The 27,640-nt window shown below is 37.9% G+C and overlaps 1 protein-coding gene across 1 annotated transcript; it reads left to right on the top strand.

The window, feature by feature from the left end:
• The first annotated feature begins 19,234 nt into the window (after nucleotides 1-19,234).
• On the top strand, nucleotides 19,235-20,230 carry LOC131393715 (olfactory receptor 1J21-like). The gene has a single exon (XM_058524756.1). It carries the CDS (start codon nucleotides 19,289-19,291, stop codon nucleotides 20,228-20,230), a length of 942 nt encoding a protein of 313 aa, XP_058380739.1. The 5' UTR covers nucleotides 19,235-19,288.
• The last annotated feature ends 7,410 nt before the right edge of the window (nucleotides 20,231-27,640 follow it).

Below are 27,640 nucleotides of genomic sequence, written 5' to 3'. Positions count from 1 at the left end.
CTATTTCAAGAAATAATATATGAAAACTTCCCTAGCCTAAGGAAGGAAACAGACATCCACGTACAGGAAGCACAGAGAGTCCCAAACAAGATAAACACAAAGAGGCCCACACGAAGGCACATCATAATCAAAATGTCCAGAATTAAAGATAAAGAGAGAATCCTAAAAGCCGCAAGTGAAAGTCAAGTTACATACAAAGGAAACACCATAAGGCTATCAGCTGACTTCTCAGCAGAAACCTTACAGGCTAGAGGAGAGTGACACGATATATTTAAAGTGTTAAAAGGAAAAAACTTATAGCCAAGAATACTCTACCCAGCAGGGTTATCATTCAAAATGGAAGGAGAGATCGAAAATTTCTAAGACAAGCAAAAATTAAAGGAGTTTGTCACCAAGAAACCAGTGCTACAAGAAATGTTAAAGAAACTGATTTAAAGGGAGAAGAGAAGACCACAAATAGGAAAAATGATCTATTTCTATGATAAGAGGGTAATGGATACAAATGCACAAAAACGAGGTTAGATATGCTACCAAAAACATAAAAGGAGGGAGGAGGGGAGTTAAAGAGTAGAGCTTTCAGACAGAGGTCAAACTAAAGAGACCATCAATTCTGTACATAAGAAGAAAGGAAGAGAGAAGGACTAGTAAAACACTGAGGAATAAAAGTTAAAAATGGCAGTAAGTACATACTTATCAATAGCTACTTTAAACATCAATGGACTAAATGCTCCAATTAAAAGGCATAGGGTGGCTGATTGGATAAACAAAACAAGACCCATATATATGCTGCATACAAGAGAAACACTTCAGACCTAAAGACACTCACAAACTGAAAGTGGAGGGATGGAAAAAGATACTCCGTGCAAATGGCAATGAAAAGAAAGCTGGGGTAGCAGTACTCATATCAGACAAAATAGACTTGAAAACAAAAACTGTAAAAAGAGACAAGGAAGGGCATTACATAATGATCAAGGGAACAATCAAACAAGAGGATATAACACTTGTAAATATCTACGCACCCAAGGTAGGTGCACCTAAATATTAAAGCAATTATTAACAGACATAAAAACAGAAATAGACAGTAACACAATAATAGTTGGGGACTTGAACACTCCACTTACACCAATGGATAGATCATCCAAACAGAAGATCAATAGGGAATCATTGGCATTAAATGACACACTAGAACAGATGGGCCTCGTAGATATACACAGAGCATTCCATCCAAAAACCGAAGAATACACGTTCTTTTCAAATGCACATGGAACATTCTCCAGGATTGATCACATATTAGGCCACAAAACAAGTCTCCATAAATTTAAGAAGATTGAAATAAACCCAAGCATCTTTTCTGACCACAATGGTATGAAACTAGAAATCAACTATAGGAAGAAAATCAGAAAAGCCACAAATACGTGGAGATTAAACGAAATGCTATTGAACAACGACTGGGTCAATGAAGAAATCAAAGAAGAAATCAAAAAATACCTGGAGACAAATGAAAATGAAAATACGACATGCCAGAATTTATGGGATACAGCAAAAGCAGTTCTAAGAGGGAAGTTTATAGCTATACAGGCCTATCTCAACAAACAAGAAAAATCTCAAATAAACAATCTAAAAATGCACCTAAAGGAACTGGAAAAAGAAGAGCAAAGCAAGCCCAAAATCAGTAGAAGAAGGGAAATAATAAAAATCAGAACAGAAATAAATGAAATAGAGACCAACAAAACAATAGAAAAAATTAATAAAACCAAGAGTTGGTTCTTTGAAATGATAAACAAAATTGACAAACCTTTAGCTAGACTCACCAAGAATAAAGAGAGAAGGCACAAATAATTAAAATCAGAAATGAAAGAGGAGAACTTACAAAGAAAGAGCTGTACACGGAGGAGTATAAAACATTGCTGAAAGAAATTGAAGAAAACACAAAGAAATGGAAAGATATTGAGTGCTCTTGGATTGGAAAAATTAACGGAGTTAAGATGTCCATACTTCCTAAAGCAATCTATAGATTCAATGCAATCCCTATCAAAGTTCCAACAACACTTTTCACAGAAATAGAAAAAGAATCCTAAAATTTATTTGGAACAACGAAAGACCCCGAATAGATAAAGGAATCCTGAGAAAAAAGAACAAAGCTGGAGGTATCACACTCCCTGATTTCAAAATATACTACAAAGCTATAGTAACCAAAATAGCATTGTACTGGCACAAAAACACACACACAGATCAATGGCATAGAATAAAAAGCCCAGAAATAAACCCACACATCTATGGACAGTTAATCTTTGACAAAGGAGCCAAGAACATACAATGGAGAAAAGAAAGTCTCTTCAACCAATGGTGTTGGGAAAACTGGATAGCCACACGGAAAAAAAAATGAAAGTAGACCCTTACCTTACACCATACACAAAAATTAACTCCAAATGGATAAAATATTTGAATGTAAGACCTGAAACTATGAAACTTCTAGAAGCAAACACAGGCAGGACGCTCTTCGACATCGGTCTTAGCAACATATTTTCAAGCACCATGTCTGACTGGGCAAGACAAACAATAGAAAAAATAAACAAATGGGACTATATCAAACTAAAAAGCTTCTGCACAGCAAAGGAAACCATCAACAAAACGAAAAGACAACCTAACAATTGGGAGAAGATATTTGCACTTTATAAAACTGATAAGGGCTTAATTTCCAAAATGTATAAAGAACTCATGTATCTCAACAACAAAAAAACTAACAACCCAATTAAAAAATGGGCAAAAGACCTGAACAGACATTTCTCCAAAGAAGATATACAGATGGCCAACAGACACATGAAAAGATGTTCAAAATCATTAACTATCAGGGAAATGCAAATCAAAATTACAATGAGATATCACCTCACGCCCGTCAGAATGGCTATAATTAACAAGACAGGAAACAACATGTGTTGGAGAGGATGTGGAGAGAAGGGAACTCTCATACACTGCTGGTGGGAGTGCAAACTGGTCCAGCCACTATGGAAAACAGTATGGAGATTCCTCAAAAAATCAAGGATAAAACTACCATGAGATCCAGCTGTTCCACTGCTGGGTATTTATCCAAAGAACTTGAAAACACCAACGCATAAAGATACATGCACCCCTGTGTTCATTGCAGCGTTATTCACAATAGCCAAGTCTTGGAAGCAACCTAAGTGTCCATCAAGGGACGAATGGATAAAGAAGATGTGGTATATATACACAATGGAATACTACTCAGCCATAAGAAACGATGAAATCCAGCCATTTGTGACAACATGGATGGACGTTGAGGGTATTATGCAAAGTGAAATAAGTCAGAGGGAGAAGGTCAAATACCGTATGATTTCCTTCATTAAGTAGTAGATAATAACAACAATAAACAAACACATAGAGACAGAGATTGGATTGGTGGTTACTAGAGGGGAATGGGGGAGGGAGGAGGGCGAAAGGGATAATTCAGCACGTGTGTGGTGATGGGCTGTAATTAGTATTTGGGTGGTGAACATGATGTAATCTATGCAGAAATAGAAGTATAATGATGTACACCTGAAATTTTTGCAATGTTGTAAACCAATGTTACTGCAATAAACAAAAAATTAAAAAAAAAAGAAGTCAGGAGAGAGGGAGGAGGGAAGGATAGTGATGAGAAGGGGGCATGGGAAGGAGGGGCTTCTAAGGGGCTGGTTAGAATTCAGTCACGGTTAAATGAGTGTTTTCATTTTTTGGCAACTCAAATCTCTTGTGACTTGCATAATTTTCTGTGTGTGTATCACACTTTCATAAAATCTTTTTTAAATCAACAAATTATTTGGAAATTATTAAAATAATTTGACAAAGCATTTGCTTTTCAGCTTGTAATGATATGTTAAGCAACGCTATGATATTTATCAGGGTTCAGCAAACTTTTTCTGTAAAGGGCCAGATAGTAAATGCTTTGTAGGCCGTACAGCCTCTGTCACAATTACTCAACTCTGCCACTGTGGTGCAAGAGCAGTCATAGTCAATGCATAAGCTAATGAGTGTGCTGTGTTTCAATAAATTTTTTTATTATGGTAACATTGGTTTATAACATTATATAAATTTGGGGCATACATCATTATATTTTGATTTCTGTGTAGTTTACATCATGTTCACCACTCAAAGATTAAATGCAATCCATCACCATACACATGTCTCTAATCACCCCCTTCACCCTCCTCCCTTGCCCCTTCCCCTCTGGTAACCACTGATCCAATCTCTGTCTCTATGTGTTTGTTGTTATTTTTATCTTCTGTTTACAAGTTACATCGTATGGTATTTGACTTTCACCCTCTTACTTATCTCACTTAGCATAATACCCTCAAAGTCCATCCGTGTTGTCACAAATGGCCAGATTTCATACCTTTTTATGGCTGAATAGTTGTCCATTGCATATAAATACCACGTTTTCTTTATCCATTCCTCCCATGATGGACACCTAGGTGGTTACCAAGTCTTAGGTATTGTGAATAATGCTTCAATGAACATAGGGATGCATATCTTTAAGAATTTGTGTTTTCATGTTCTTTGGATAAACACCCAGCAGTGGAACCACTGGATCATATGGTAGTTCTATTCTTAATTTTTGAGGAATCTCTGTACTGTTTTCCATAGTGGCTGCACCAGTTTGTAATCCCAGTACCAGTGTATGAGTGTTCCCTTTTCTCCCCATCCTCTGCAAAACTGATTATTTCCTGTCTTGTTAATTATAGTCTTTCTGACAGACATGAAGTGATATTTCATTGTAGTTTTGATTTGCATTTCCCTGATAATTAGTGATGTTGAACATCTTTTCATGTGTCTGTTGGCCATCTGTATATCTTCTTTGGAGAAATGTCTATTTAGATATTTTGCCCTTTTTTAAATTGGGTTGCTATTTTTGTTGTTGTTGAGATGTATGAGTTCTTTTATATGTTGGATATTAACGCCTTATCAGATATATGGTTTGCAAATATATTCTCGCAATTGTTAGGATGTCTTTCCGTTTTGTTGATGGTTTCCTTTGCTGTGCAGAAGCTTTTTAGTTTGATGTAGTCCCATTTGTTTATTCTTTTCTATTGTTTCCCTTGCCCCATCAGACATGGTACTTGAAAATATGCTGCTAAGACTGATGTTGAAGAGCATATTTCCTATGTTTTCTTCTAGAAGTTTCATGGTTTCAGGTCTTATTCAAGTTTTTTAATCCATTTTGAGTTAATTTTTGTGTATGGTGTGAGATATGGTCTACTTTCATTCTTTTGCATGTGGCTGTCCAGTTTTCCCAACACCATTTATTGAAGAGATTTTCCTTCCTCCATTGTAAGTTTTTGGCTCTCTTGGTGAAAATTAGATGTCCATAGATGTGTAGGTTTATTTCTGGAATCTGGCTTCTGTTCCATTGATCTCTATGTCTATTTTTGTTCCAGTACCATGCTGTTTTGATTACTATAGCTTTGTAGTATATTTTGAAGTCAGGGAGTATGATGCCTCCAAGTTTGTTCTTCTTTCTCAAGATTTCTTTGGCTTTTGGGGGTTTTTTGTTGTTCCCTATAAATTTTAGGGTTCTTTGTTCTATTTCTGTGAAAATTGTCATTGGAACTTTCATATGGATCACATTGAATCTGTAGATTGCTTTAGAAAGTATGGGCACTTGCACTATGTTAATTCTTGCAATCCGTGAGCAGGGAATATCTTTCCATTTCTCTGTGCCTTCTACTTCCTTCACCAATGCTTTATAGTTTTCAGTGTATAGGTCTTTCACCCTTTTGGTTAAGTTTATTCCTAGCTATTTTATTCTTTTTTTGCGATTGTAAATGAGATTGTATTCTCAATTTCTCTTTCTGCTACTTCATTTTTAGTGTATGAAAACAACTTTTTTTGTATGTCGATTTTTTATCCTGCAACTTTACCATATTCATTTATTATTTCTAAAAGATTTTTGGTGGATTCTTTAGGGTTTTCTATATATAAAATCATGTCATCTGCAAATAGTGACAGTTTCACTTCTTCCTTTCCAATTTGGATCCCTTTTATTTCTTTCTCTTGCCTGATTGCTCTGGCTACGACTTCCAATACTATCATAAATAAGACTGGTGAAAGTGGGTATCCTTGTCTGGTTCCTGTTCTTAGAGGAATAGCTTTCAGAATTTCTTCAATGAGAACGATATTAATTGTGGGGTTGTCATATATGGCTTTATTATGTTGAGATAATTTCCTTCTATACCCATTTTATTCAGGGTTTATTATAAATGGATGCTATATCCTGTCAAATGCTTTCTCTGCATCTATTGAGATGATCATGTGATTTTTATTCTTCATTTTGTTAATGTGGTGTATCGTGTTGATGATTTGCAGATGTTGAACCATCCTTGCATCCCTGAAATAAATCCCACTTGATCATGGTGTATGATCTTTTAAACGTATTGTGTTTGATTTGCTAGTATTTGGTTGAGGATTTTTGCATCGACGTTCACCAGTGATATTGGCCTGTAATTTTCTTTTTTTGTTTTGTCCTTGTCTGGTTTTGGTATAAGAGTAATGTTGCCTTTGTAGAATGAGTTAGGAAGCTTCCTCTTCAATTTTTTGGAAAATTTGGAGAAGGATATGTATTAAGTCTTCTTTGAATGTTTGGTAGACTTCACCAAGGAAGCCATCTGGTCATGGACTTTTATTTTGGGGGAGTTTTTTGATTACTATTTTGATCTCCTTACTGGTGATTGGTCTATTCAAATTCTCTATTTCTTCCTGATTCAGTTTTGGAAGGTTGGATAACTCTAAGAATTTATCTATTTCTTCTAGATTATCCAGTTTGTTGGCATATAGCTTATAGTACATTAATTATATACAGCCTTTTGCATGTCAATCATACCTCAATAAAGTGGTTTACAGAAAACAAAATTGTGCTGGAGTCAATGAAATAATTGGTATATACAACTTTGTATATATCACTCATATATCAAAACAAGAATGTATAATATGTGTGCTAAAAGATATATTCAAGAATTTTCATATTCTTGTCACCATCCTGTCCTTCCCCCTGGCTTCCCTCTGGAATTCAAAGTGATCACCAAGATCAAGTTGCTCCAGTCAGTATGCAATAATTACAGCATCATGCCAGATGAGGGCTTTGGGGTCTGGTTCCAGGCACTGGAGCTGTTCAGGGAGACAGAAAGGTGAAGCCAGGGAAAGAATTGGGCATAGCAGGGGTGGGCTCTCCCTGGGGGCCAGCTTCAGAGATCTGTGTCTATGGCCCCTAGGTCAGTGTCCAATCCTGTTGCCTGGTGACAGCTGGTCACCTGGACACCAGCTTCTGGATAAGCAATGGGAGAGAGACTTGAGTGTGTCTACTGGTAGACTTGTAGCTGACCTTCTGTCCTGTAGCTACAACCTGTCATGCAAGCTGTAGCCCCCATCTGAGTTGGTGAGCAACATCTTTAAGGCCAAGAAAAACATGCCATCCTGAAGCTCTGGAGCAAGTGAGTATCCAGACCAGTGCTGGCAGGAGGGGCTCCTTGGTATTCAGAGACACTGTGTGTCTAAGTGCTGGCATGGGGTGTCAGACAGCCTGGAGCTGGGATCCCAGCTCCACTGCTGGCCAGCCCTGTAATGTGGTGAGTTACCTCACCTCTCTAGGCCTCATTTTCATTCCGTTTGAAATGGAGTAATGCTAAATGATCTATCAGAAGATTGGAGAGAAAGAGGCACTGGTGACCGACTACTTATCACCAGCTGGAACAGAGCACAGTGAGAGGCAGAGGTAGGCTGTGTCATTGGGAGAGACACCCCAAGTTAAGCTGGCCCTTTCATGGAGCAGCCAGGCCCCCAACAAGGAGCTCAGTATCTGTAGCAGTTCTCACTTAAGTCCTGTGACCAGCTCAGATGCAGTCCCTAGCTCAGCAGCAAGGACTTGACCAACACACCCAGTGTGTGCTTGGCAAGTTCTCCAGCTCCAATGTGGAGGAGGAGCCCAGTTGAGAACCATTAATGTCAAATGTCATGCAGCTGCAAGTGCCATTTGTCCAAGTCTGTGCTTTGGTTTTATCATTGGTGCATGAGCCTTTCCCATGGGGAGGGCTGAAGGATAAGGAATATGAAGGAGGAGGAGTGCCATCAAGACTGATAATCATGGACACCCATGGACACAGCCTTATCATTTACATATTGAAGCACGTCACATCCAGGTGGCAAACAGTCATTGAGCTCACCCAAGTGCCCTCCCTGAGTTTCCCCACGATCAGGGACTAAAAGATTAATGCCTGGCCCAGGAGGGAGCCGCTAGGACCATGCACAGCCTCCAGCCTGCACCTTGTTAAGTTATTTCAACTTCATCCCCCGGATACAACACATAAAGGCAAGAGCCAGATGAATTGCCGATGACACAAGTTATCTCCCCTACTTCCCGATGGCTGCAGGTGTCACACAGACACACAACAGGGATCACCTCTGCCAGGGAGGCCACCTCAGTGCAGTGCAGGGGCTGAGCATACGCCCAGATCCAAACAGCACTGGTCTTTGCTGATGTGGCATAGGTGTACAAGGATGTGATTTCCTGAATGACAGGCAGGCACATTACACCAATATGGCAGAGGAAGAGATAAATCGTTGCATCTTTGGGCTTCCATTGCCCAAGAAAGCAAGGACAGTAACCCAGAAGAGGCCTGCATTGGAGTGAGGGTCCATCTCACTCTGTCTTTGACAGGGGGTATTTTCTTTATGCCTGAACCCCTTGACCAAACCAGAAGGCCCGGGGCAGCCAAGATAGTCACAAGCTAGCCCAGGGTGTCATCTGCTTCTGTGGTGAGATGCTTTCTGCTGCTCACCTCTGCTGCAGGGGGCAGCAAGACTCCTTCTGTCCTTGATTCTCAATGGGAAGGTGTTCCATCGGGTCTGGTAAAAATATGGGTGTCCACACAGTGACTATTGGGCTGGAGGGAGAAAGGGGTAGTAGTGACTGGATGTCTCCTATGGAGGCCCCTCCTCAGGAAATGTCAACCCTCCATTTGAGGTGGATCTTAAGTCTCTAGCTATGGGAAGTGTGTACACTTCAGTCTGATTTCTGCACAAAAGTGTCTGTTTATTCTGATTTTTTCAGAATTCCATTCTGGGTACCCATTCCCCAAATAGTTCTGCACAAAGTGGAACATGAAGGCAAGGGTGAATCCAAAAGGCTTTACCAACATCTATCCTCTCCCATTTGCTTATAAATTGTACCTGCAGATATCTATGAACAGAACTGTGGATTGGAGGCCCTTTCTGCCTTGGCTACCTTTGGCTGGTGGCCCTGGGTCATTCTGTTGCATGGGCTTGCACCCCTGCATCCAGGATGGTCTTGTGACCAACATATGCACAAAATCAGCCTGAAATTTACAGAAAAACCTCGAGGGAGGAAGAGTTCCAAGTCAGTGTTTTCCTCCTGAGGGTGTGACCAGCATGGCAGCTCTTAAAGTGACTTCAATTACTCTGGAAAGATGTGGAGCAGAATAATCATGCATGGTGACTCCTGTAATCCCCTCTTTATTCCCTTGTTCTTTTCCATAGGTGAGACAAGCACAGGGGAGAGCAAACCTCTGCTGCTACCCACCCAGTCATGGTATCATTTCTACATTTAAATAAGGAAGATTTTCCATTTAATTACATTTAAATAAAGCAATCCAGTAGAGCCCTAGGTTTTGTTTTGCCTCTGTGCCTATGGAAGACAAGAGAAGCATTATCTTTCCAAAGCCAAGATGTTAATTTAAATATCATTACCTGGACTCAAGTTAACAAGTTCAGATTCTAGAATTCTGTATGAAGCAAAACTATCCTTTAAAAGTGAAAGAGAAATAAAACTCTCTCAGACAAATAAACACAGAGTGCATTTGTCACCAGTAGACTTACCTTGTAACAAATGTTAAAAGAAGTTCTTCAGAGAGAATGATATAGGTCAGAAACTAGAATCTACATAAAGAAAGGAAGAGTGTTAGACAAGAAATAAATAAAGAAAAAATCTTTTATTTGTTTTTAATTTATCTATTAACTGTTCAAAGTAATAACAGCAACAATGTAAAGAGAGATAAATAACTTATAGGTAAGTGAAATGAATGACAACAATGTTCTAAGTGATGGGAGGGAAAAATTGGGAATACTTGTTTATAAGGTACCTATACTCTGTATATTGTTATTTGAAAGTGGACCTAAATTAGTTGTAAACAAATATTGAAAACTCTAGGGTAAAAGTCAAAAACATATTTTAAAGAAGTATAATGGATATGCTAAGAGAAGAAACGGTGTAGAATCATATAAAATGCTCAATTAAAAACAGAGAAGACATAAAAATAGGAGAAGATAGAAAACAAATGCAACCAATAGAAAACAGGTACAATATGCTAGATACTAATCCAACTATATCAATAATGTTTTTAAAGGTCAATGCACTAAATACACCAATTAAAGTATAGAGGCCATCAGAGTGGATAAAAAGTCAAGACCCAACTGTATGTGCCTAAAAGAAAGCCACTTTAAATATAAAGACGCTACTAAATTAAAAGTACAAGGGTGGACACAGAGAATTATAGAAAATATATACAAATCACATATCTGACAAGAGATTGACACCCAGAATATAAAAAGAACGCCTAAAACTCAACAGTAAAAGCAACCACCCAATTAAAAAATGGGCAAAGTTCTTCAACGAAATTTCTCCAAAGAAGAAATACAAATGGCCAATAAACACATAAGAAGATGCTCAACATCACTATTCATTAGGGAAATGAAAACCAAAACCACAATGAGATACAACTTCATACCCATTAGAATGATTAGTATCAAAAAAACAGGAAACAACAGATGGCAAGGTTCTGGAGAATTTGGAACTTTTGTACTCTGCTAGTGGGAATGTAAAATGGTACAGCCACTATGGAAACATTATTTAGTTCCCCCAAAATGTTATAAATAGAATTACCATATTCACCAGCAATTCCAATTCTGGATGTATATACAAAAAAGTTGAAAGCAGGGAATCAGAGTGAGATTTGTACACTCATGTTCATAGCAGCATTGTTCACAATAGCCCAAATGTAGAAGCAAACCAAGCGTCCATCGACAGATGATTGGATACAGAAAATGTTGTGTATATGTATATGTATATTTATACATGTATATATAATGGAACATTATTCAGCCTTAAAAAAGGATGAAATTCTGATAGACTCTAAAACATGAATGAGCCTTAAAGATATTATGCTAAGTGAAATAAGCCAAAAGGACAAATATTGTATGATGTCACTTACACAAGGTACCTAGAATAAAGTGCAGAGAGATAGAAAGTAGAATAGTAGTTACCAGGAACTGGGGGAGTGAGAAATTGGTAGTTATTATTTAATAGGTACAAAGTTTCAGTATGGGATGATGAAAAAGTTCTGGAGATGTATAGTGGTGATAGTTTTCAAACAATGTGAGTATTAAAACCATTGAACCGTACGCTTAAAAATGATTCAAATGGTAAATTTTACATTATGTATACTTTACCACACACAGTAGTAAAGGGATAGAGAAAAATATACCATGCAAATACTAATCAAAAGAATGCTGGATGAGCCATATTAATGTCACACAAAGCTGACATCAGAACGAAAGATTATCAGTGATAAAGAAGCCATTGCATAATGATAAAAGAGTCAATTCAGCAAAAAGACACAACAATCATTAATGTATAGACACCTCACAACAGAGTGTAAAAAACTGATAGACTGGCAAGGAGAAATAGACAAATCCACGATTATAGTTGGAGATTTCAACACCCCTTTATCATGGAGCAACAGATCCAGCAGGCAGAAAATCAGTAAGGGTGTGATTGAACTGAATGGCACCGCCAATCAACTGGATCTAATTGACATTTCTACAACACTTTATCCAACACACATTTCATTCATAACACATTTTTCTCAAGCCCACATGGAATATTCACAAATATAGCCCACATTCTAGGTTATAAACACACCTTAACAAATTTAAAATAACAGAAATCATACAAATTATGCTCTTGGACCACAATGGAATTAAACTAGATATCGATAGCAGACACGTAGCTGGAAAATCTCAAAATATTTAGAGATGAAAAAACATATATATAAATACCACATGGGTCAACAAGAAGTCACAAGACAAATTTTAAAATATTTTAAACGAAATGAAAATGAAAACAGAACTCATAAAAAGTTATGGGATACAGCAGAGGCAGTGCTTAGAGGGAAATTTATAGCATCAAATGCATATAGTAGAAAATAAGAAATATCTAAATCTTGTCATCTAATTTTCCATCTTAGGTGACTAGAGAAAGAAGACAATATAAAAGCAACAGAAGAAAAGAAATAATAAAATTTGGAGCAGAAATCAGTGAAATTGAAAACAGGAAATCAATAGAGAAAATCAATGAAACCAAAAATTGGTTACCTCTAGCCAGGCTAACTAAGAAAAGAGAGACCTTTACAAAGCACAGTGGTTGGCTCAAGGAAGCTACAGGAAGGTCAGAGCATCTGGCTGGGGGCCTTGGAGCTGGGACACACCCAAAATATTCCAGTCTCATAAGCTACAGGTTGAGGTGCCACAAAGACCTTGTGAAGCTTTGGCAGGGACATAGACTCTGTTCCCTCATCTGTCAGATATTCATGGAGCACCTACTGTCTGCCAGCACAGTGCAGTGAACAGAACAGACACCACGCTCCCCGTTCTCATGTAATTTATGTTTTAGTGGTGAGCAGGGGCAGGGAAGACCTACAGAGAATTATGTCAGCCTTACAGAAGAAGGGGAGGGGTGATCAGACCATTTACTAAGGGCTCCTTCTGATGGAGGCTCTTTGTCACCCTCTGCCAAGTGACCAGGCCTGCTATTGCCAGGACAGACAGACTCAGGATGGGGGAATGGGCCTGGCCTCTGGACAGGCAGGGGACAGCATAGGAACCCAGCCCCCCACAGAGGTGCAGTGGGAGAGTGATGTGGAAGGAAATGCCAGGCCTTTGACTCTGTTGCACATCCACCTACCCCCACTACCATTTCCTCCATCCTAGGCACCTGGCTGGACCAGTACTAGGAGGATTTCTGTCAGTCCCTGGACTTCATTGACCTAAAGCAGTTGATGGCCTCTGTGCAGCTCATCATGCCCAGATTGGACCCAGAGCATCAGGCCCACCTTCTCCCAGCCCAGATGCAGCATCCAGAGCCTACTGGGACAGAGCCTGATGGAGAGGAATACTAGGGCACATGTGCACATTCAAGGAGGGGTGTGGGGTTGGGCCACCCTAGGGGAAGCCTCCAGAGGATTTTTTGGGCTAGGAACAAAACGTAGCCTCAGGGGGCCGGCCCCGTGGCTTAGCGGTTAAGTGCGCGCGCTCCGCTGCTGGCGGCCTAGGTTCGGATCCCGGGCAAGCACCGACGCACCGCTTCTCCGGCCATGCTGAGGCCGCGTCCCACATACAGCAACTAGAATGGATGTGCAACTACGACATACAACTATCTACCGGGGCTTTGGGGGAAAAATAAATAAAATAAATATTAAAAAAAAAAAAAAACATAGCCTCAGACCACTCATCCGGTAGACTGCAATCTGAGAAGACTTCCCAGGGTGGAGTCTGGACTGAGACTTCTCTTAAAGGCAGTGTGATGTTTTCTGTCTTTGGAAAGGCAATGAAAAGCCATTCATGTTGGTGAACATATCTCCTCTTTAACTTCTAGTTCCAGCTCCAGGGTTTGGTCTGTTACCAGCTACAGAGCTAAAGCCAGCTACAGTGCCAGTTCCAGCATCAGCACCAGAACTAGAATCAGTCCAGAGCTGGAGCCAGCTCCAGATCTAGAGTCAGATTCAGTACCAGCTCTGCTGCCAGCTTGAGTTGGAGCCAGCACCAGTTTTAAGCTAGAGCCAGTCTCAGAGCCAGAGCTAGCTCCATCACCATCTCTAGCACCATCTCTACAGCTAGAGCCAGCTCCAGTGTCAATTCTGTCTTCAGTGCCAGAGCCGAAGCCAATTCAGAACTGTTTTAACCTATTGTGAAAGCAAAGAGATTAATAGTTGCTTTTGGAGGATATTGACTCGGAAGGAGCTCAAAGGAACCCTCTGGAGTGACGTCAATGCTTTGTGTATTGATACGTATTTGTCAAAATGAATTGACCAGTTCAATAATATCTGAGCATCATTGCATCAAAGTATATATTATAGTAAAATATACAAATAATACAAACTGTTCTATTTCTTTTCATCTTTATGAAGTAAAAAACAGCCAAGAGTAGTATATGGTGATAAAAATAAGAATAAGATTTACCTTTGGAGGGAATAACCTGGAGGGGCATGATGGAGGATTATTTCTTTATCTGGCTGATAATTTCATGTGTGTTTCTTTTGTGATAATTCATCAAACTGTGCACTTAATGCATGTTAATTTTTTGCTACGTATGTTACACGTCCATTAAGAAATACTTATTTTTTAAAAAGCATCATTTGAATCTACCCATGGTCTCCTCCAAATTCTAAGTCCCTCTCTCCTCTCAAGAGGAAATGAATAGCCTGAATTTTATGTTTATGATTCCATTAAATTTCTACAGTTTTATTTCTATGTGTATGTATCTCTCTTTCTCTGTCTCTGTCTCTCCCTTTTTCTCTCTCTATGTGTGTGTAGAGATATTTACATATGTATGCATGTGTGTATAGACACATATATACATATAGACACATGCCTACATATACATATACACATATACATACATATACATGTCTTAAGTCTGCTTGTGCTGGTAAAACAAAATACCATAGACTGGGTGGCTTCCATAGACTGGGTGGCTTAGAAAACAAATTTATTTTCTCACAGTTGCAGAGGCTAGAAGATTCTGGCAGATTTGGGTTTTGGTGAGAGCTCTCTTCCTGGCTTGCAGATGGCTGCCTTTTCTTGGTGTCTGTGCATGGAAAGAGAGAGCGAGCTCTCTTGTGTCTCTTCTTATGAGGACACTAATCCTGTTGAATCAGGACCCATCCTTATGATCTCATTTAACCTTAATTATGTTCTTAGATGCACCCCCCCATTTCCAGACACAGCCACACTGGGGGTTAGGGCTTCAATATATGAATTTTAGAGAGACACAAACATCAGCCCATAACAATACATATACATATAAAATCTCTGTTTGTTTCTGCATTTTGTCATATTGTTGGAGTCTGGCTTTTTTCTCTCAACATTTCATTTCTATAATCCACTGATATGGCTCTGCAATATTCCTTATGTAAAAATACCATAATTTATTTGTTGTTGAACTTTTTTTCCTGCTATTATGAACAATGTTGATATGAACTTGCTTATTTATGTCTCCAGTTGTACACGTGCAAAACTTCTTTAATATATAAACATGAGAGTGGAATTGCATGGTTCAAGGCAATGCACACTTTCCAATGTAAACCATAACAGTGTGCTGTTTCTCTAGCAGAGGTGAATAGGCTTCCAATAAATACACACTGTTGTCAACAAAGAGCAGCTTCTAACTTAAGTTTTCCAATCTATTAACATAAAATGGAACCTTATTGAGGTTTTATTTGTCTTTTCCTGATTATTATTGAGGTCGACTATCTTTTCATATGTTTATTAGCCCATTTGAGTTTCTTTTCTCTGAAATATCTATTAATCTCATTTTGCCTATGTTTCAATTTTGCTGTATGTGTAGTGTATTTTTCTGATTAAATTGTAAGCTATTCCAAGGGATATGTTTTGAATAGAGTTCAGAAAGATGATTGGGATCAGAATAACAGAGGATAGAGATGAAGATCGTCTAGGAAATGTTATCTGGTACCTGGGGAAATGGTAATGTAATTTCTTAATTCAAAGAGACACTTTTCTTCTCATATTATTTAATCAAATAGAAACTCTAAAGAGTCTTTGATTTTATTTTTATCTCCATGCATGTAGGGAAAGAGGGAGGTGCTCACCATGTTCTTCTGGTTTGAGAAGGAAGTCTTGTAGACTCTTGACTTTTAGGAACACAGGCATGTCAATTGTAGAATTATAATCAGAGCAACAGATTATCAATCATGATCCACAGGACCTAGAGACAATTTCTGAAGTCTAAACACCTTACAAGACTCTTCATTCAAATAGCAGTTCCAAGTACAGATTGATTTTAATACAAAACAGAACAAATTAACAACACATGAATATTCACACTTCTTTGCTTCAAATAAAAAGCATGTGGTATTCCTCTCCTACCTGGCTTTGAAGAAATGGAGCTGGAGATGTATGCAATATATTTGGAATCAATTTTGTAAGGAGTTATTGAAAGACATTTCTTGAATGGTTATTCAATGATATTGTGATAAACTTGCACCAAGAGAATGCTGACTCCACAGCTTTTGGGAAGGAGACAAGTATTTATAGAAACTGTGGTCCATTCCCCAGGGTCCAGTTGTGGTGATGGGGTATAAAGTCCCTCAGTCTTTTGCTCAGAGAGTGAAAGTATGAGAGTGTTTCTGGTGTTCTTGCAATGGCATGGAGTTCAGAAACAAGAGACTTTGGTTAATACACTTGATCTTTAGCTTGGTTTATTAGAGACTCTGAATCACATTTTCTCCAATGTCCACCAAGAAGGCAAAAACTTCGTGAATCACCAAGTTCCTAGTAGCTGCCTTGTGGTTATTATCATTATTCCTCCAGGTGTGAACTCTCCTGTTGCCTGCTATCAACAAACAGCTCTTCCCTCAAGGGAACCAAAGATAAGGAAGCAATTATTTCCTGCTTGTCTCTAATCTGTAGCTGGGGGTGGAGCCCCCCTCTTCACCCCCAGTAATCCTCTCCATGACTGGTAAAGTTAGAATCTACACCCATCACTCAGGATTTGTAAACAGGTGTGTCTCCATATACCTATCTTGTTTGGTTTTGAACTGATAATGCTTCTCCCTGTTGCAGTGCATCTTTGAGACCTTTAGAGACTCCACCTGATTCATTGTGTCCTGTGTCTTCTAGAGAGAAATGGAAGAGCCTTCCTTGGCCTTGTCGCTGAAGGTATATGTGCTCATCATCTAAGAGGCAATGTCAGAGCAGGAGTAGAATTCATATTCAGTTGTGTGATTGCATGTGTTTATGTGTTTATGTCTGTGTGTGTGTATTCAGTCTGTGCTACTGATCACAAGCTCGACTCTACCACTCCTCACACCAGGGTATAACAGACTGCTCCATGTAGAATAATTTATCTCAAACTGACATTCTATCTAATTTTTGAGAGAATAAAAATCCTATCGCTTCTTGCTTATCTTTCATCCCCTGTTAAATATTGTTGGTTTTTCCTCCAAATTTTATCCCAAATTGTAATTATCTTCATCTTTGCTGCTATGATCTGGGTGTAAGCAAGTACCATTTTGTACCTGAACTACTGCAATAGCCTGCAGTTAAGATTCGTGCTGACACTCTTGCCTGTAATCTGTTCTCTACACAGTAGCCGGCATATTGTTTAAAATTTTTCATTCACTCCTTTACTTACAACTTTTCATGAGTGTTCTATTGCTCTGAGAATAGAATCAAAACTTTCCATTATAGCAGAAAACAATTTACATAATCTGGCTTATTAATTAACTTTCCCATGCTGACGTTGCTCCTGAATTTTCTCTGTTCCTCAAATACCATAGCTCTGTTCTCTGCAAACAACTAGAATGCCCATTTTTATAATCTTCACACAGCCGGCTTTTATTATTCACGACTCATTGTAAAGAACCCATAAGAAAAGGCTTCCTCACTACCTTAGCCTCTTGTAATTTGACAATATCTATCAAAATTGTGAGTATACATATCCTCCAATTCCATTTTTGGAATTTGTCCTACATATATATGTGCTAATGTGAAAAATGGCATATAGACGATATTATTAATGAAATATTGCAAGAAATAGAAAGATATTAGAAACAACCTAAATGTCCATCAGAGAGCTAGTTAGCACTTTCATTGTGACAAACTGGTTATTATTAACATGGTAATGACTAGCAACACTGATTGTGTAATTTATCTCAGGTAACAATATTAAATTAACAGGATTTTTAATGTAGTGGACTGAAGAATGTAAGAACTGTAGAGATAATTTCAGTCAAATTGGGAGGATTGGTACATAATGTAAACTTCAGTTAACCCCAAGATGAATGATGAGTCCTACAATGAAGACAGTTTCTCAGCTTTCAAAAAGAAAATCCTTTAGACTGAATGTCTTTATATAGTGTGTGGATTCTATTTTTTAGTAGATAGACCAACATGTTCTCTTTTCCTATCATTTTGTGAATGTTCACATGGGCAAGTCTAAGATTAATTGGCCTGAAGAAGAAAGAAGGAGAAATGATAGTATTAGCAAAGTATAAGAAGTATTAGAATATAACAAGAAAAATATCAGTTATGAATCATTGGCATAAAACTTAGGTTAGGAACTGTGAAATAGGAGATATTATTAGGTAAACTATGCCGGACAGACACTTACAAAGAGCTTATTCTTTTGCAGATCCAGGATATGAGTGGAGAACCCGAAGTATTTCCTGGTGTTCTGAGAACTTGAATAAGAGTGATCTGGTTAGAACTGAGGGAATGAGGTGAGAATTTGGAAGAGAAGCAGACTGTTTTTCTTCACATTCCATGAAAATGCCTTTAGAAAGAGTGATGGTAGACTGAAAATGTTGAGGAGTAGGAAGAAATTTTCTAAAAGGAAGGACTGATGACTATATTACAAGTTATGTCACTAGATCTTTTATGTTATTGACATATATTCTTGCCCTTATGCTCCTGTCTAGACCAGTTACATATGATGTTTCCAGCAAGTCTCCAAATCCTGATTTCTATGAGATCCGGAGCAGCCCACTGGGTTATCTGACCTTGATCCAAACCATGTAAATAAAGCATTAGCCAAAATATTTGTGAGAGTCATGGGGAAAGTTAAGAAAGGCCAACACACCAATTGGAGAGCCTCTACTAGTGTTTCTTAGCCTTGCACCACAATTTCCTAAGCTCATATTTCTGTCATGAACTCCTGGACTCCTCAAGTTTGAACTTGATCTGATCTCATCACCATTCTCATGTTTCACGGTTTCTCCAAAAGAGACTGTGCTGGTTTCTAGGTGAATGCATAATAATCTGATGTCAGATCATCATTAGCCCATTAGTGGGGCAAAAAGCATGAGCTATTCAGGTTAAAATTCATGTACTGGCTAGTCAAAAACCATGTTTCCATTATGTAATAGTCATAATCACTTCTCATTCTTTCACATTTTCATCTCTTTTTATACCTCTAGCAAAAGAGAAGAACATGAGGAGGGATAATCAGAGCAGTGTGTCTGAATTCCTCCTCCTGGGGCTCCCCGTCTGGACAAAGAAGCAAGGCATGTACTACACTCTTTTCCTGGGCATGTACCTGACGACAGTGCTGGGGAACCTGCTCATCATCCTGCTTATCAGGCTGGACTCTCACCTCCACACTCCCATGTACTTCTTCCTCAGCCACTTGGCCTTCACTGATGTCTCTTTCTCATCAGTCACAGCTCCAAAGATGCTCATGAATATGCAGACAGAGAGTCAATCCATCTCATATGCTGGGTGCATTTCCCAGGTGTGTTTCTTCTTGTTGTTTGGGGGTCTTGACAGCTTCCTTCTCACATCAATGGCCTATGACAGGTATGTGGCCATCTGTCACCCCCTCCACTACACCACCACCATGAGTCAGAAACTGTGTTTCCTGCTAGTAACTGTGTCCTGGGTCCTATCCTGCACCAGTGCCCTTTTGCACACCCTCCTCCTGGCCCGTCTCTCTTTCTGTGGAGACAACACTCTCCCCCACTTCTTCTGTGACCTTTCTACCTTACTTAAGCTGTCCAGCTCAGACACCACAGTCAATGAGCTGGTTATCCTCACTGTGGGAGTGGTGGTCATTACCCTGCCATTAATGTGTATCTTGGTCTCCTATGGCCAAATTGGGGCCACCACTCGTAGAGTCCCCTCCACTAAGGGAATCTGCAAAGCCTTGTCCACATGTGGCTCTCACCTCTCTGTGGTGTCTCTGTACTATGGAGCAATTATTGGACTGTATTTTTTCCCCTCATCCAGTAACTCCAATGACAAGGATGTCATTGTATCTGTATTGTACACTCTGGTCACTCCCATGCTAAATCCCTTTATCTACAGTCTGAGGAATCGGGATATGAAAGGAGCTCTGAGGAATATACTCAGTAAAAGAAAATTTTCACCATGCTGAGCATTGTTTTTCCTAAAAGTGGATATAAGACCTGCTCCATCCTGCACATGCAACGTGAGCATCCTTTCCTCTCCGAATAGCTGCTTTTTAGTGAACCTTGATGTGGTACTCTCTCTTCAGTCTCTGTTTCAGCTTGGACTTAGCTTTCTTAGCTTTCTTCTCCGTTTAGTTTTTGTTATTATTGTTGTTCATTTTAAAGGGTCATGGGAAAGGTTTATCAAAAACATACCTGCACAACTGTCCTTTCCTAATTATTTTTTTCCTTTTCATATGTTATCTCTTGTCCTACAAACATTTAAAATTTTTATGCAGTCACAGCTTTGTCTTTTTATTTTATTTTATTTGTAGTTTACAACTTTTATATAGCAAAGCTTTTCCCTTCTCAAGATAATAAAAAATATTCCTCCTGGCAGTTTTATGATTTTATTTTTGTGTTTAATTTAGTAATACATTTGAAACTTATTTTTATGAATGACATAAATTAGATATTGAGTTTTATTTTTGTTTTTAATTTCTGATTAGTTGTCCAAATTTTGGTGTCAGCTATGTTTATAGAGTTATGATAACTTTGTATGTCATTTTTTTTTACCTTATATTGAGCGGACATGGTCACAAATTGACCTGAGACGGTTTTCTGTAAAAGTCCAGGAAAACTGTCAAGACAGGACTGGTACTGGCCCGCGGTGGTGAACTCAAACTGACCATAGCCCTCTGTGTCTTAGGGTGGCCAATTGGGTGCGAAGCATGGTAGTGACAGTAGAGATTTTAAAGTGGCTTTGCAAGTGATGATGTGATTTTGGGTGATCAGTTCAATCTGCTAAGGGGATTCAGCCTTTCAGGGTATGAGACTAAGAATGGCTATTAAGAATATCTGGAAATATGGGCAACCTGAATTGAACTCAGGCAGGACTACAGTGTAGTTTAATCCAAATGTATTTGATTTTTTAAAATAGTACTTCCCTGCCCTAAGTACATAAATATAGTGTCCTATGTTTCCATCTGAAATAGTAAAGTTTTGTTGTCATTCCTTGAGAATCTACCTCTGCTCAATGCAAATGTAGCTAATTGCATGGCTATGGCTGATCTCTGTGACAAATATTTCTGTATCCATTATTTCACTGGATCCTAATAATTGGTATAAAGGCGGGAATTCATATTAAGAGAGGTTTAGTAAGTTGCCCAGCGCCACTAAACTGGCAATATTCAGTGGAGGTAGTACTCAAACTACTCTATGTGTGAGGCCTTATCTTGAGTCCTTTAAATAATTTGATTATATGTCAAACTTGAGCAATATTTTTACCCATTTTATTTGGAAATTTTATTTAAACTTTAAAAAATATTGAAATAGTATACAAACAAAAAAGCATATATGATGTGTATACAGTTTAAATATATACATGTCTCTATATATATAGTATGTTGTGTGTGTATATATGTGTATGTGTTTTTATATATATGTGACATATAATCACACTTTAAAGAATACTATGCAAAGAAACACTCATTTAACAATCTCTAGGCTTAGCTAGTAGAAAACTGAGAATGTTGTTAAGGCCCTTGTGTCTCCTCCTCAATTGTATCTTTCACTTCTCTTGAAAGTACCCAGTATCTTTAATATTTTAATTATTTATTTACTTTTCCTTAAAGTTTTAACATTTCTGTGTTGAGCCTTCAATTTCTCTAGAACTGCATATAAATATAATAATACTATATTTATTCTTCTAGGCTTTGCTTTTGCTCTCTAATACTGTCCTTGTGAAATTCATACATATTGTATAATATTCCGCTGTGAGGCTACAATGCACTATCTGTTCTATTTTCTATGGCTATCTTGTTTGTTTTCAGTATTTTGCTACTACAAACAATGCTACTAAAAAATTCTTTTACATGCACCTAGTGCATATATGCAAGAGATTCTATAAATTCTATACCCAGAAGAAGAACTACTGGATTGTAGGCACGTGTATGTTCGACTTAACTATCACTTCTAAACTCTCCTATAAAATAGCTATACCAAGCAGCCAGTCTGAAAAGGCTACTTAGCGTATGATTCCAATGGCATGACATTCTGGAGAAGGCAAAACATAGAGACAGCAAAAGGATCAGTGGTTACCAGGGGTTCAGGGCTTGAGGGGGAGGAGGGTAAATTTTTAAGCAAAGGGGATTTTTAAGACAGTGAACTGTTCTCTATGATGCTGTAACAATGGATACATGTCATTATGTATTTGTCAAAAATTTAAAAAATGTACAACATAAAGTGTGAATTCTAATGCCAACTATGGACTTGAGTTCTGATATATCAATGTTAGTTTAATCATAACAAATAAACCACAGGGATGCAAGATAATAATAGAGGAACTGGGTAGGGGTGGGGGAGAAATATATGGAAACTTTCTGCTTAATTTTTCTGTAAACCTAAAACTTCTCTAAGAAATAGTCTATTAATTTTTTAAAAGTTATACTAATTTACATCTCCATCACCCAAGGATGAGAATTCCTATTACATTACTTCTTCAACAACATTAGGTATTGAAAAATTTCTTTTTTTTTTAAATTTTTTGTTTATTGCAGTAACATTGGTTTATAACATTGTAAAAGTTTCAGGTGTACATCATTGTACTTCTATTTCTGCATAGATTACATCATGTTCACCACCAAAATACTAATTACAACCCATCACCACACACATGTACCGAATTATCCCTTACACCCTCCTCCCTCCCCCCTTCCCCTCTGGTAACCACCAAGCCAATCTCTGTCCCTATGTGTTTGTTTATTGTTATTATTATCTACTACTTAATGAAGGAAATCATACGGTATTTGACCTTCTCCCTCTGACTTATTTCACTTTGCGTTATACCCTCAATGTCCATCCATGTTGTCACAAATGGCTGGATTTCATCGTTTCTTATGGCTGAGTAGTATTCCATTGTGTATATATACCACAGCTTCTTTATCCATTCGTCCCTTGATGGGCACTTAGGTTGCTTCCAAGTCTTGGCTATTGTGAATAACGCTGCAATGAACACAGGGGTGCATGTACCTTTACAAATTGGTGTTTTCAAGTTCTTTGGATAAATACCCAACAGTGGAATAGCTGGATCATATGGTAGTTCTATCCTTGATTTTTTGAGGAATCTCCATACTGTTTTCCATAGTGGCTGGACCAGTTGGCACTCCCACCAGCAGTGTATGAGAGTTCCCTTCTCTCCACATCCTCTCCAACACATGTTGTTTCCTGTCTTGTTAATTATAGCCATTCTGACGGGCGTGAGGTGATATCTCATTGTAGTTTTGATTTGCATTTCCCTGATAGTTAGTGATTTTGAACATCTTTTCATGTGTCTGTTGGCCATCTGTATATCTTCTTTGGAGAAATGTCTGTTCAGGTCTTTTGCCCATTTTTTAATTGGGTTGTTAGTTTTTTTGTTGTTGAGATGCATGAGTTCTTTATATATTTTGGAGATTAAGCCCTTATCAGATGTATGGTTTGCAAATATCTTCTCCCAATTGTTAGGTTGTCTTTTCGTTTTGTTGATGGTGTCCTTTGCTGTGCAGAAGGTTTTTAGTTTGATGTAGTTCCATTTGTTTATTTTTTCTATTGTTTCTCTTGCCCGGTCAGATGTGGTGTTTGAAAAGATGTTGCTAAGACCGATGTCGAAGAGCGTACTGCCTATGTTTTCTTCTAGAAGTTTCATAGTTTCAGGTCTTACATTCAAGTCTTTAATCCATTTGGAGTTAATTTTTGTGTATGGTGTAAGGTAAGGGTTTACTTTCATTTTTTTGCATGTGGCTATCCAGTTTTCCCAACACCATTTGTTGAAGAGACTTTCTTTTCCCCATTGTATGTTCTTGGCTCCTTTGTCAAAGATTAGCTGTCCTTAGATGTGTGGGTTTATTTCTGGGTTTTCGATTCTATTCCATTCATCTGTGTGTCTGTTTTTGTGTCAGCACCATGCTGTTTTGGTTACTATAGCTTTGTAGTATATTTTGAAATCAGGGAGTGTGATACCTCCAGCTTTGTTCTTTTTTCTCAGGATTCCTTTAGCTATTCGGGGTCTTTTGTTGTTCCATATAAATTTTAGGATTCTTTGTTCTATTTCTGTGAAAAATGTTGTTGGAACTTTGATAGGGATTGCATTGAATCTATAGATGGCTTTAGGAAGTATGGACAACTTAACTATGTTAATTCTTCCAATCGAAGAGCACGGAATATCTTTCCATTTCTTTGTGTCTTCTTCAATTTCTTTCAGAAATATTTTATAGTTTTCAGTGTACAGATCTTTCACCTCTTTGGTTAAGTTTATTCCTAGGTATTTTATTCTTTTTGTTGCAACTGTAAAAGGGATGGTATTCTTAATTTCTCTTTCTGCTACTTCGTTGTTAGTGTACAGAAATGCAACTGATTTTTGTATGTTGATTTTGTATCCTGCAACTTTACCATATTCGTTTATTACTTCTAAAAGTTTTCTGGTGGATTCTTTAGGGTGTTCTATATATAAAATCATGTCATCTGCAAATAGTGACAGTTTCACTTCTTCCTTTCCAATTTGGATCCCTTTTATTTCTTTCTCTTGCCTGATTGCTCTGGCTAGGACTTCCAATACTATGATAAATAGGAGTGGTGAGAGTGGGCATCCTTGTCTGGTTCCTGTTCTTAGAGGGATACTGTTCAGTTTTTCACCATTGAGGATGATATTAGCTGTGGGTTTCTCATATATGGTCTTTATTACGTTGTGGTACTTTCCTTCTATACCCATTTTATTCAGAGTTTTTATCATAAATGGATGCTGTATCTTGTCAAATGCTTTCTCTGCATCTATTGAGATGATCATGTGATTTTTGTTCTTGATTTTATTAATGTGGTGTATTACGTTGATTGATTTGCGAATGTTAAACCATCCCTGCATACCTGGAATAAATCCCACTTGATCATGGTGTATAATCTTCTTAACGTATTGTTGTATGCGATTTGCTAGTATTTTGTTGAGGAATTTTGCATCGATGTTCATCAGTGATATTGGCCTGTAATTTTCTTTTATTCGTGTTGTCCTTGTCTGGTTTTGGTATCAGGGTAATGTCAGCTTCGTAGAATGAGTTAGAGAGCTTCCTCCCCGCCTCAATTTTTTGGAAGAGTTTGAGAAGCATAGGTATTAAGTCTTCTTTGAATGTTTGGTAGAATTCCCCAGGGAAGCCGTCTGGTCCTGGGCTTTTATTTTTGGGGAGGTTTGTGATTACTGTTTCGATCTCCTTACTGGTGATTGCTCTATTCAAATTCTCTACTTCTTCTTGATCCAGTTTTGGAAGGTTGTATGATTCTAAGAATTTATCCATTTCTTCCAGATTGTCAAATTGGTTGGCATATAGCTTTTCATAGTATTCTCTTATAATCTTTTGTATTTCTGAGGTGTGTGTTGTAACCTCTCCTCTTTCATTTCTGATTTTACTTATTTGTGCCTTCTCTCTTTTTTTCTTAGTGAGTCTAGCTAAAGGTTTGTCAATTTTGTTGATCTTTTCAAAGAACCAGCTCTTGGTTTTATTAATTTTTTCTTTTATTTTTTTTGGTCTCTATTTCATTTATTTCTGCTCTGATTTTTATTATTTCCCTTCTTCTACTGATTTTGGGCTTTGTTTGTTCTTCTTTGTCCACTTCCTTTAGGTGCATTGTTAGATTGTTTATTTGAGATTTTTCTTGTTTGTTGAGATAGGCCTGTATCGCTATAAACTTCCCTCTTAGAACCGCTTTTGCTATATCCCATAAATTCTGGCATGTCGTATTTTCATTTTCATTTGTCTCCAGGTATTTTTTGATTTCTTCTTTGATTTCTTCATTGACCCAGTCGTTGTTCAGTAGCATTTTGTTTAATCTCCACGTATTTGTGGCTTTTCTGATTTTCTTCCTATAGTTGATTTCTAGTTTCATACCGTTGTGGTTAGAAAAGATGCTTGATATTATTTCAATCTTCTTAAATTTATGGAGACTTGTTTTGTGGCCTAATATGTGATCAATCCTGGAGAATGTTCCATGTGCATTTGAAAAGAACGTGTATTCTTCGGTTTTTGGATGTATATATCCACTAGGTCCATCTGTTCTAGTGTGTCGTTTAAGGTCAATGTTTCCTTATTGATCTTCTGTTTGGATGATCTATCCGTTGGTGTAAGTGGAGTGTTAAAGTCCCCTACTATTATTGTGTTACTGTCTATTTCTGTTTTTATGTCTGTTAATAATTGCTTTATATATTTGGGTGCACCTACATTGAGTGTGTAGATATTTAGAAGTGTTACATCCTCTTGTTGGATTGTTCCCTTGATCAATATGTAATGCCCTTCTTTGTCTCTTTTTACAGTTTTTGTTTGAAAGTCTATTTTGTCTGATATGAGTACTGCTACCCCAGCTTTCTTTTCATTGCCATTTGCATGGAGTATCTTTTTCCAACCCTTCACTTTCAGTTTGTGAGTGTCTTTAGGTCTGAAGTGTGTCTCTTGTATGCATCATATATATGGGTCTTGTTTTTTTATCCAGTCAGCCACCTTATGCTTTTTAATTGGAGCATTTAGTCCATTGACATTTAAAGTAGCTATTGATAAGTATGTACTTACTGCTATTTTTAAACTTTTTTTTTTCTCAGCGTTTTAGTAGTCCTTCTCTGTTCCTTTCTTCTTCTATACAGAATTGATGGTCACTTTAGTTTGACCTCTGTCTGAAAGCTCTACTCTTTAACTCTCCTCGTCCCTCCTTTTATGTTATTAATATCATATCTAACCTCTTTTTTGTGCATTTGTATCGATTACGTTCTAATCATGGAAATAGATAATTTTTCCTATTTGTGGTCTTCTCTTTTCCCCTTAAATCAGTCCCTTTAACATTTCTTGTAGCACTGGTTTCTTGGTGACTAACTCCTTTAATTTTTGCTTATCTGGGAAAATTTTGATCTCTCCTTCCATTTTGAATGATAACCTTGCTGGGTAGAGTATTCTTGGCTGTAAGTTTTTTCCTTTTAGCACTTTAAATATATTGTGTCACTCTCCTCTAGTCTGTAAGGTTTCTGCTAAGAAGTCAGCTGATAGCCTTATGGGGTTTCCTTTGTATGTAACTTGACATTCTCTTGCGGCTTTTAGGATTCTCTCTTTATCTTTAATTCTGGACATTTTGATTATGATGTGTCTTGGTGTGTGCCTCTTTGGGTTTATCTTGTTTGGGGCTCTCTGTGCTTCCTGTACCTGGATGTCTGTTTCCTTCCTTAGGTTAGGGAAGTTTTCATCTATTATTTCTTGAAATAGATTCTCTGCCCCCTTATCTCACTCTTCTCCTTCCGAGACACCTATAACACGGATGTTAGTGCGCTTGATGTTGTCCTAGAGGTCCCTTAGACTGTCCTCACTCTTTTTAATTCTTTTCTCTTTTACCTG

Source organism: Diceros bicornis, chromosome 28, assembly GCF_020826845.1.
Source record: "Diceros bicornis minor isolate mBicDic1 chromosome 28, mDicBic1.mat.cur, whole genome shotgun sequence".
Taxonomy (NCBI): Eukaryota; Metazoa; Chordata; class Mammalia; order Perissodactyla; family Rhinocerotidae; genus Diceros; species Diceros bicornis.
The sequence above is the reverse complement of the archived record's forward strand: the minus strand, read 5'-3'. Positions and strand labels throughout refer to the sequence as shown.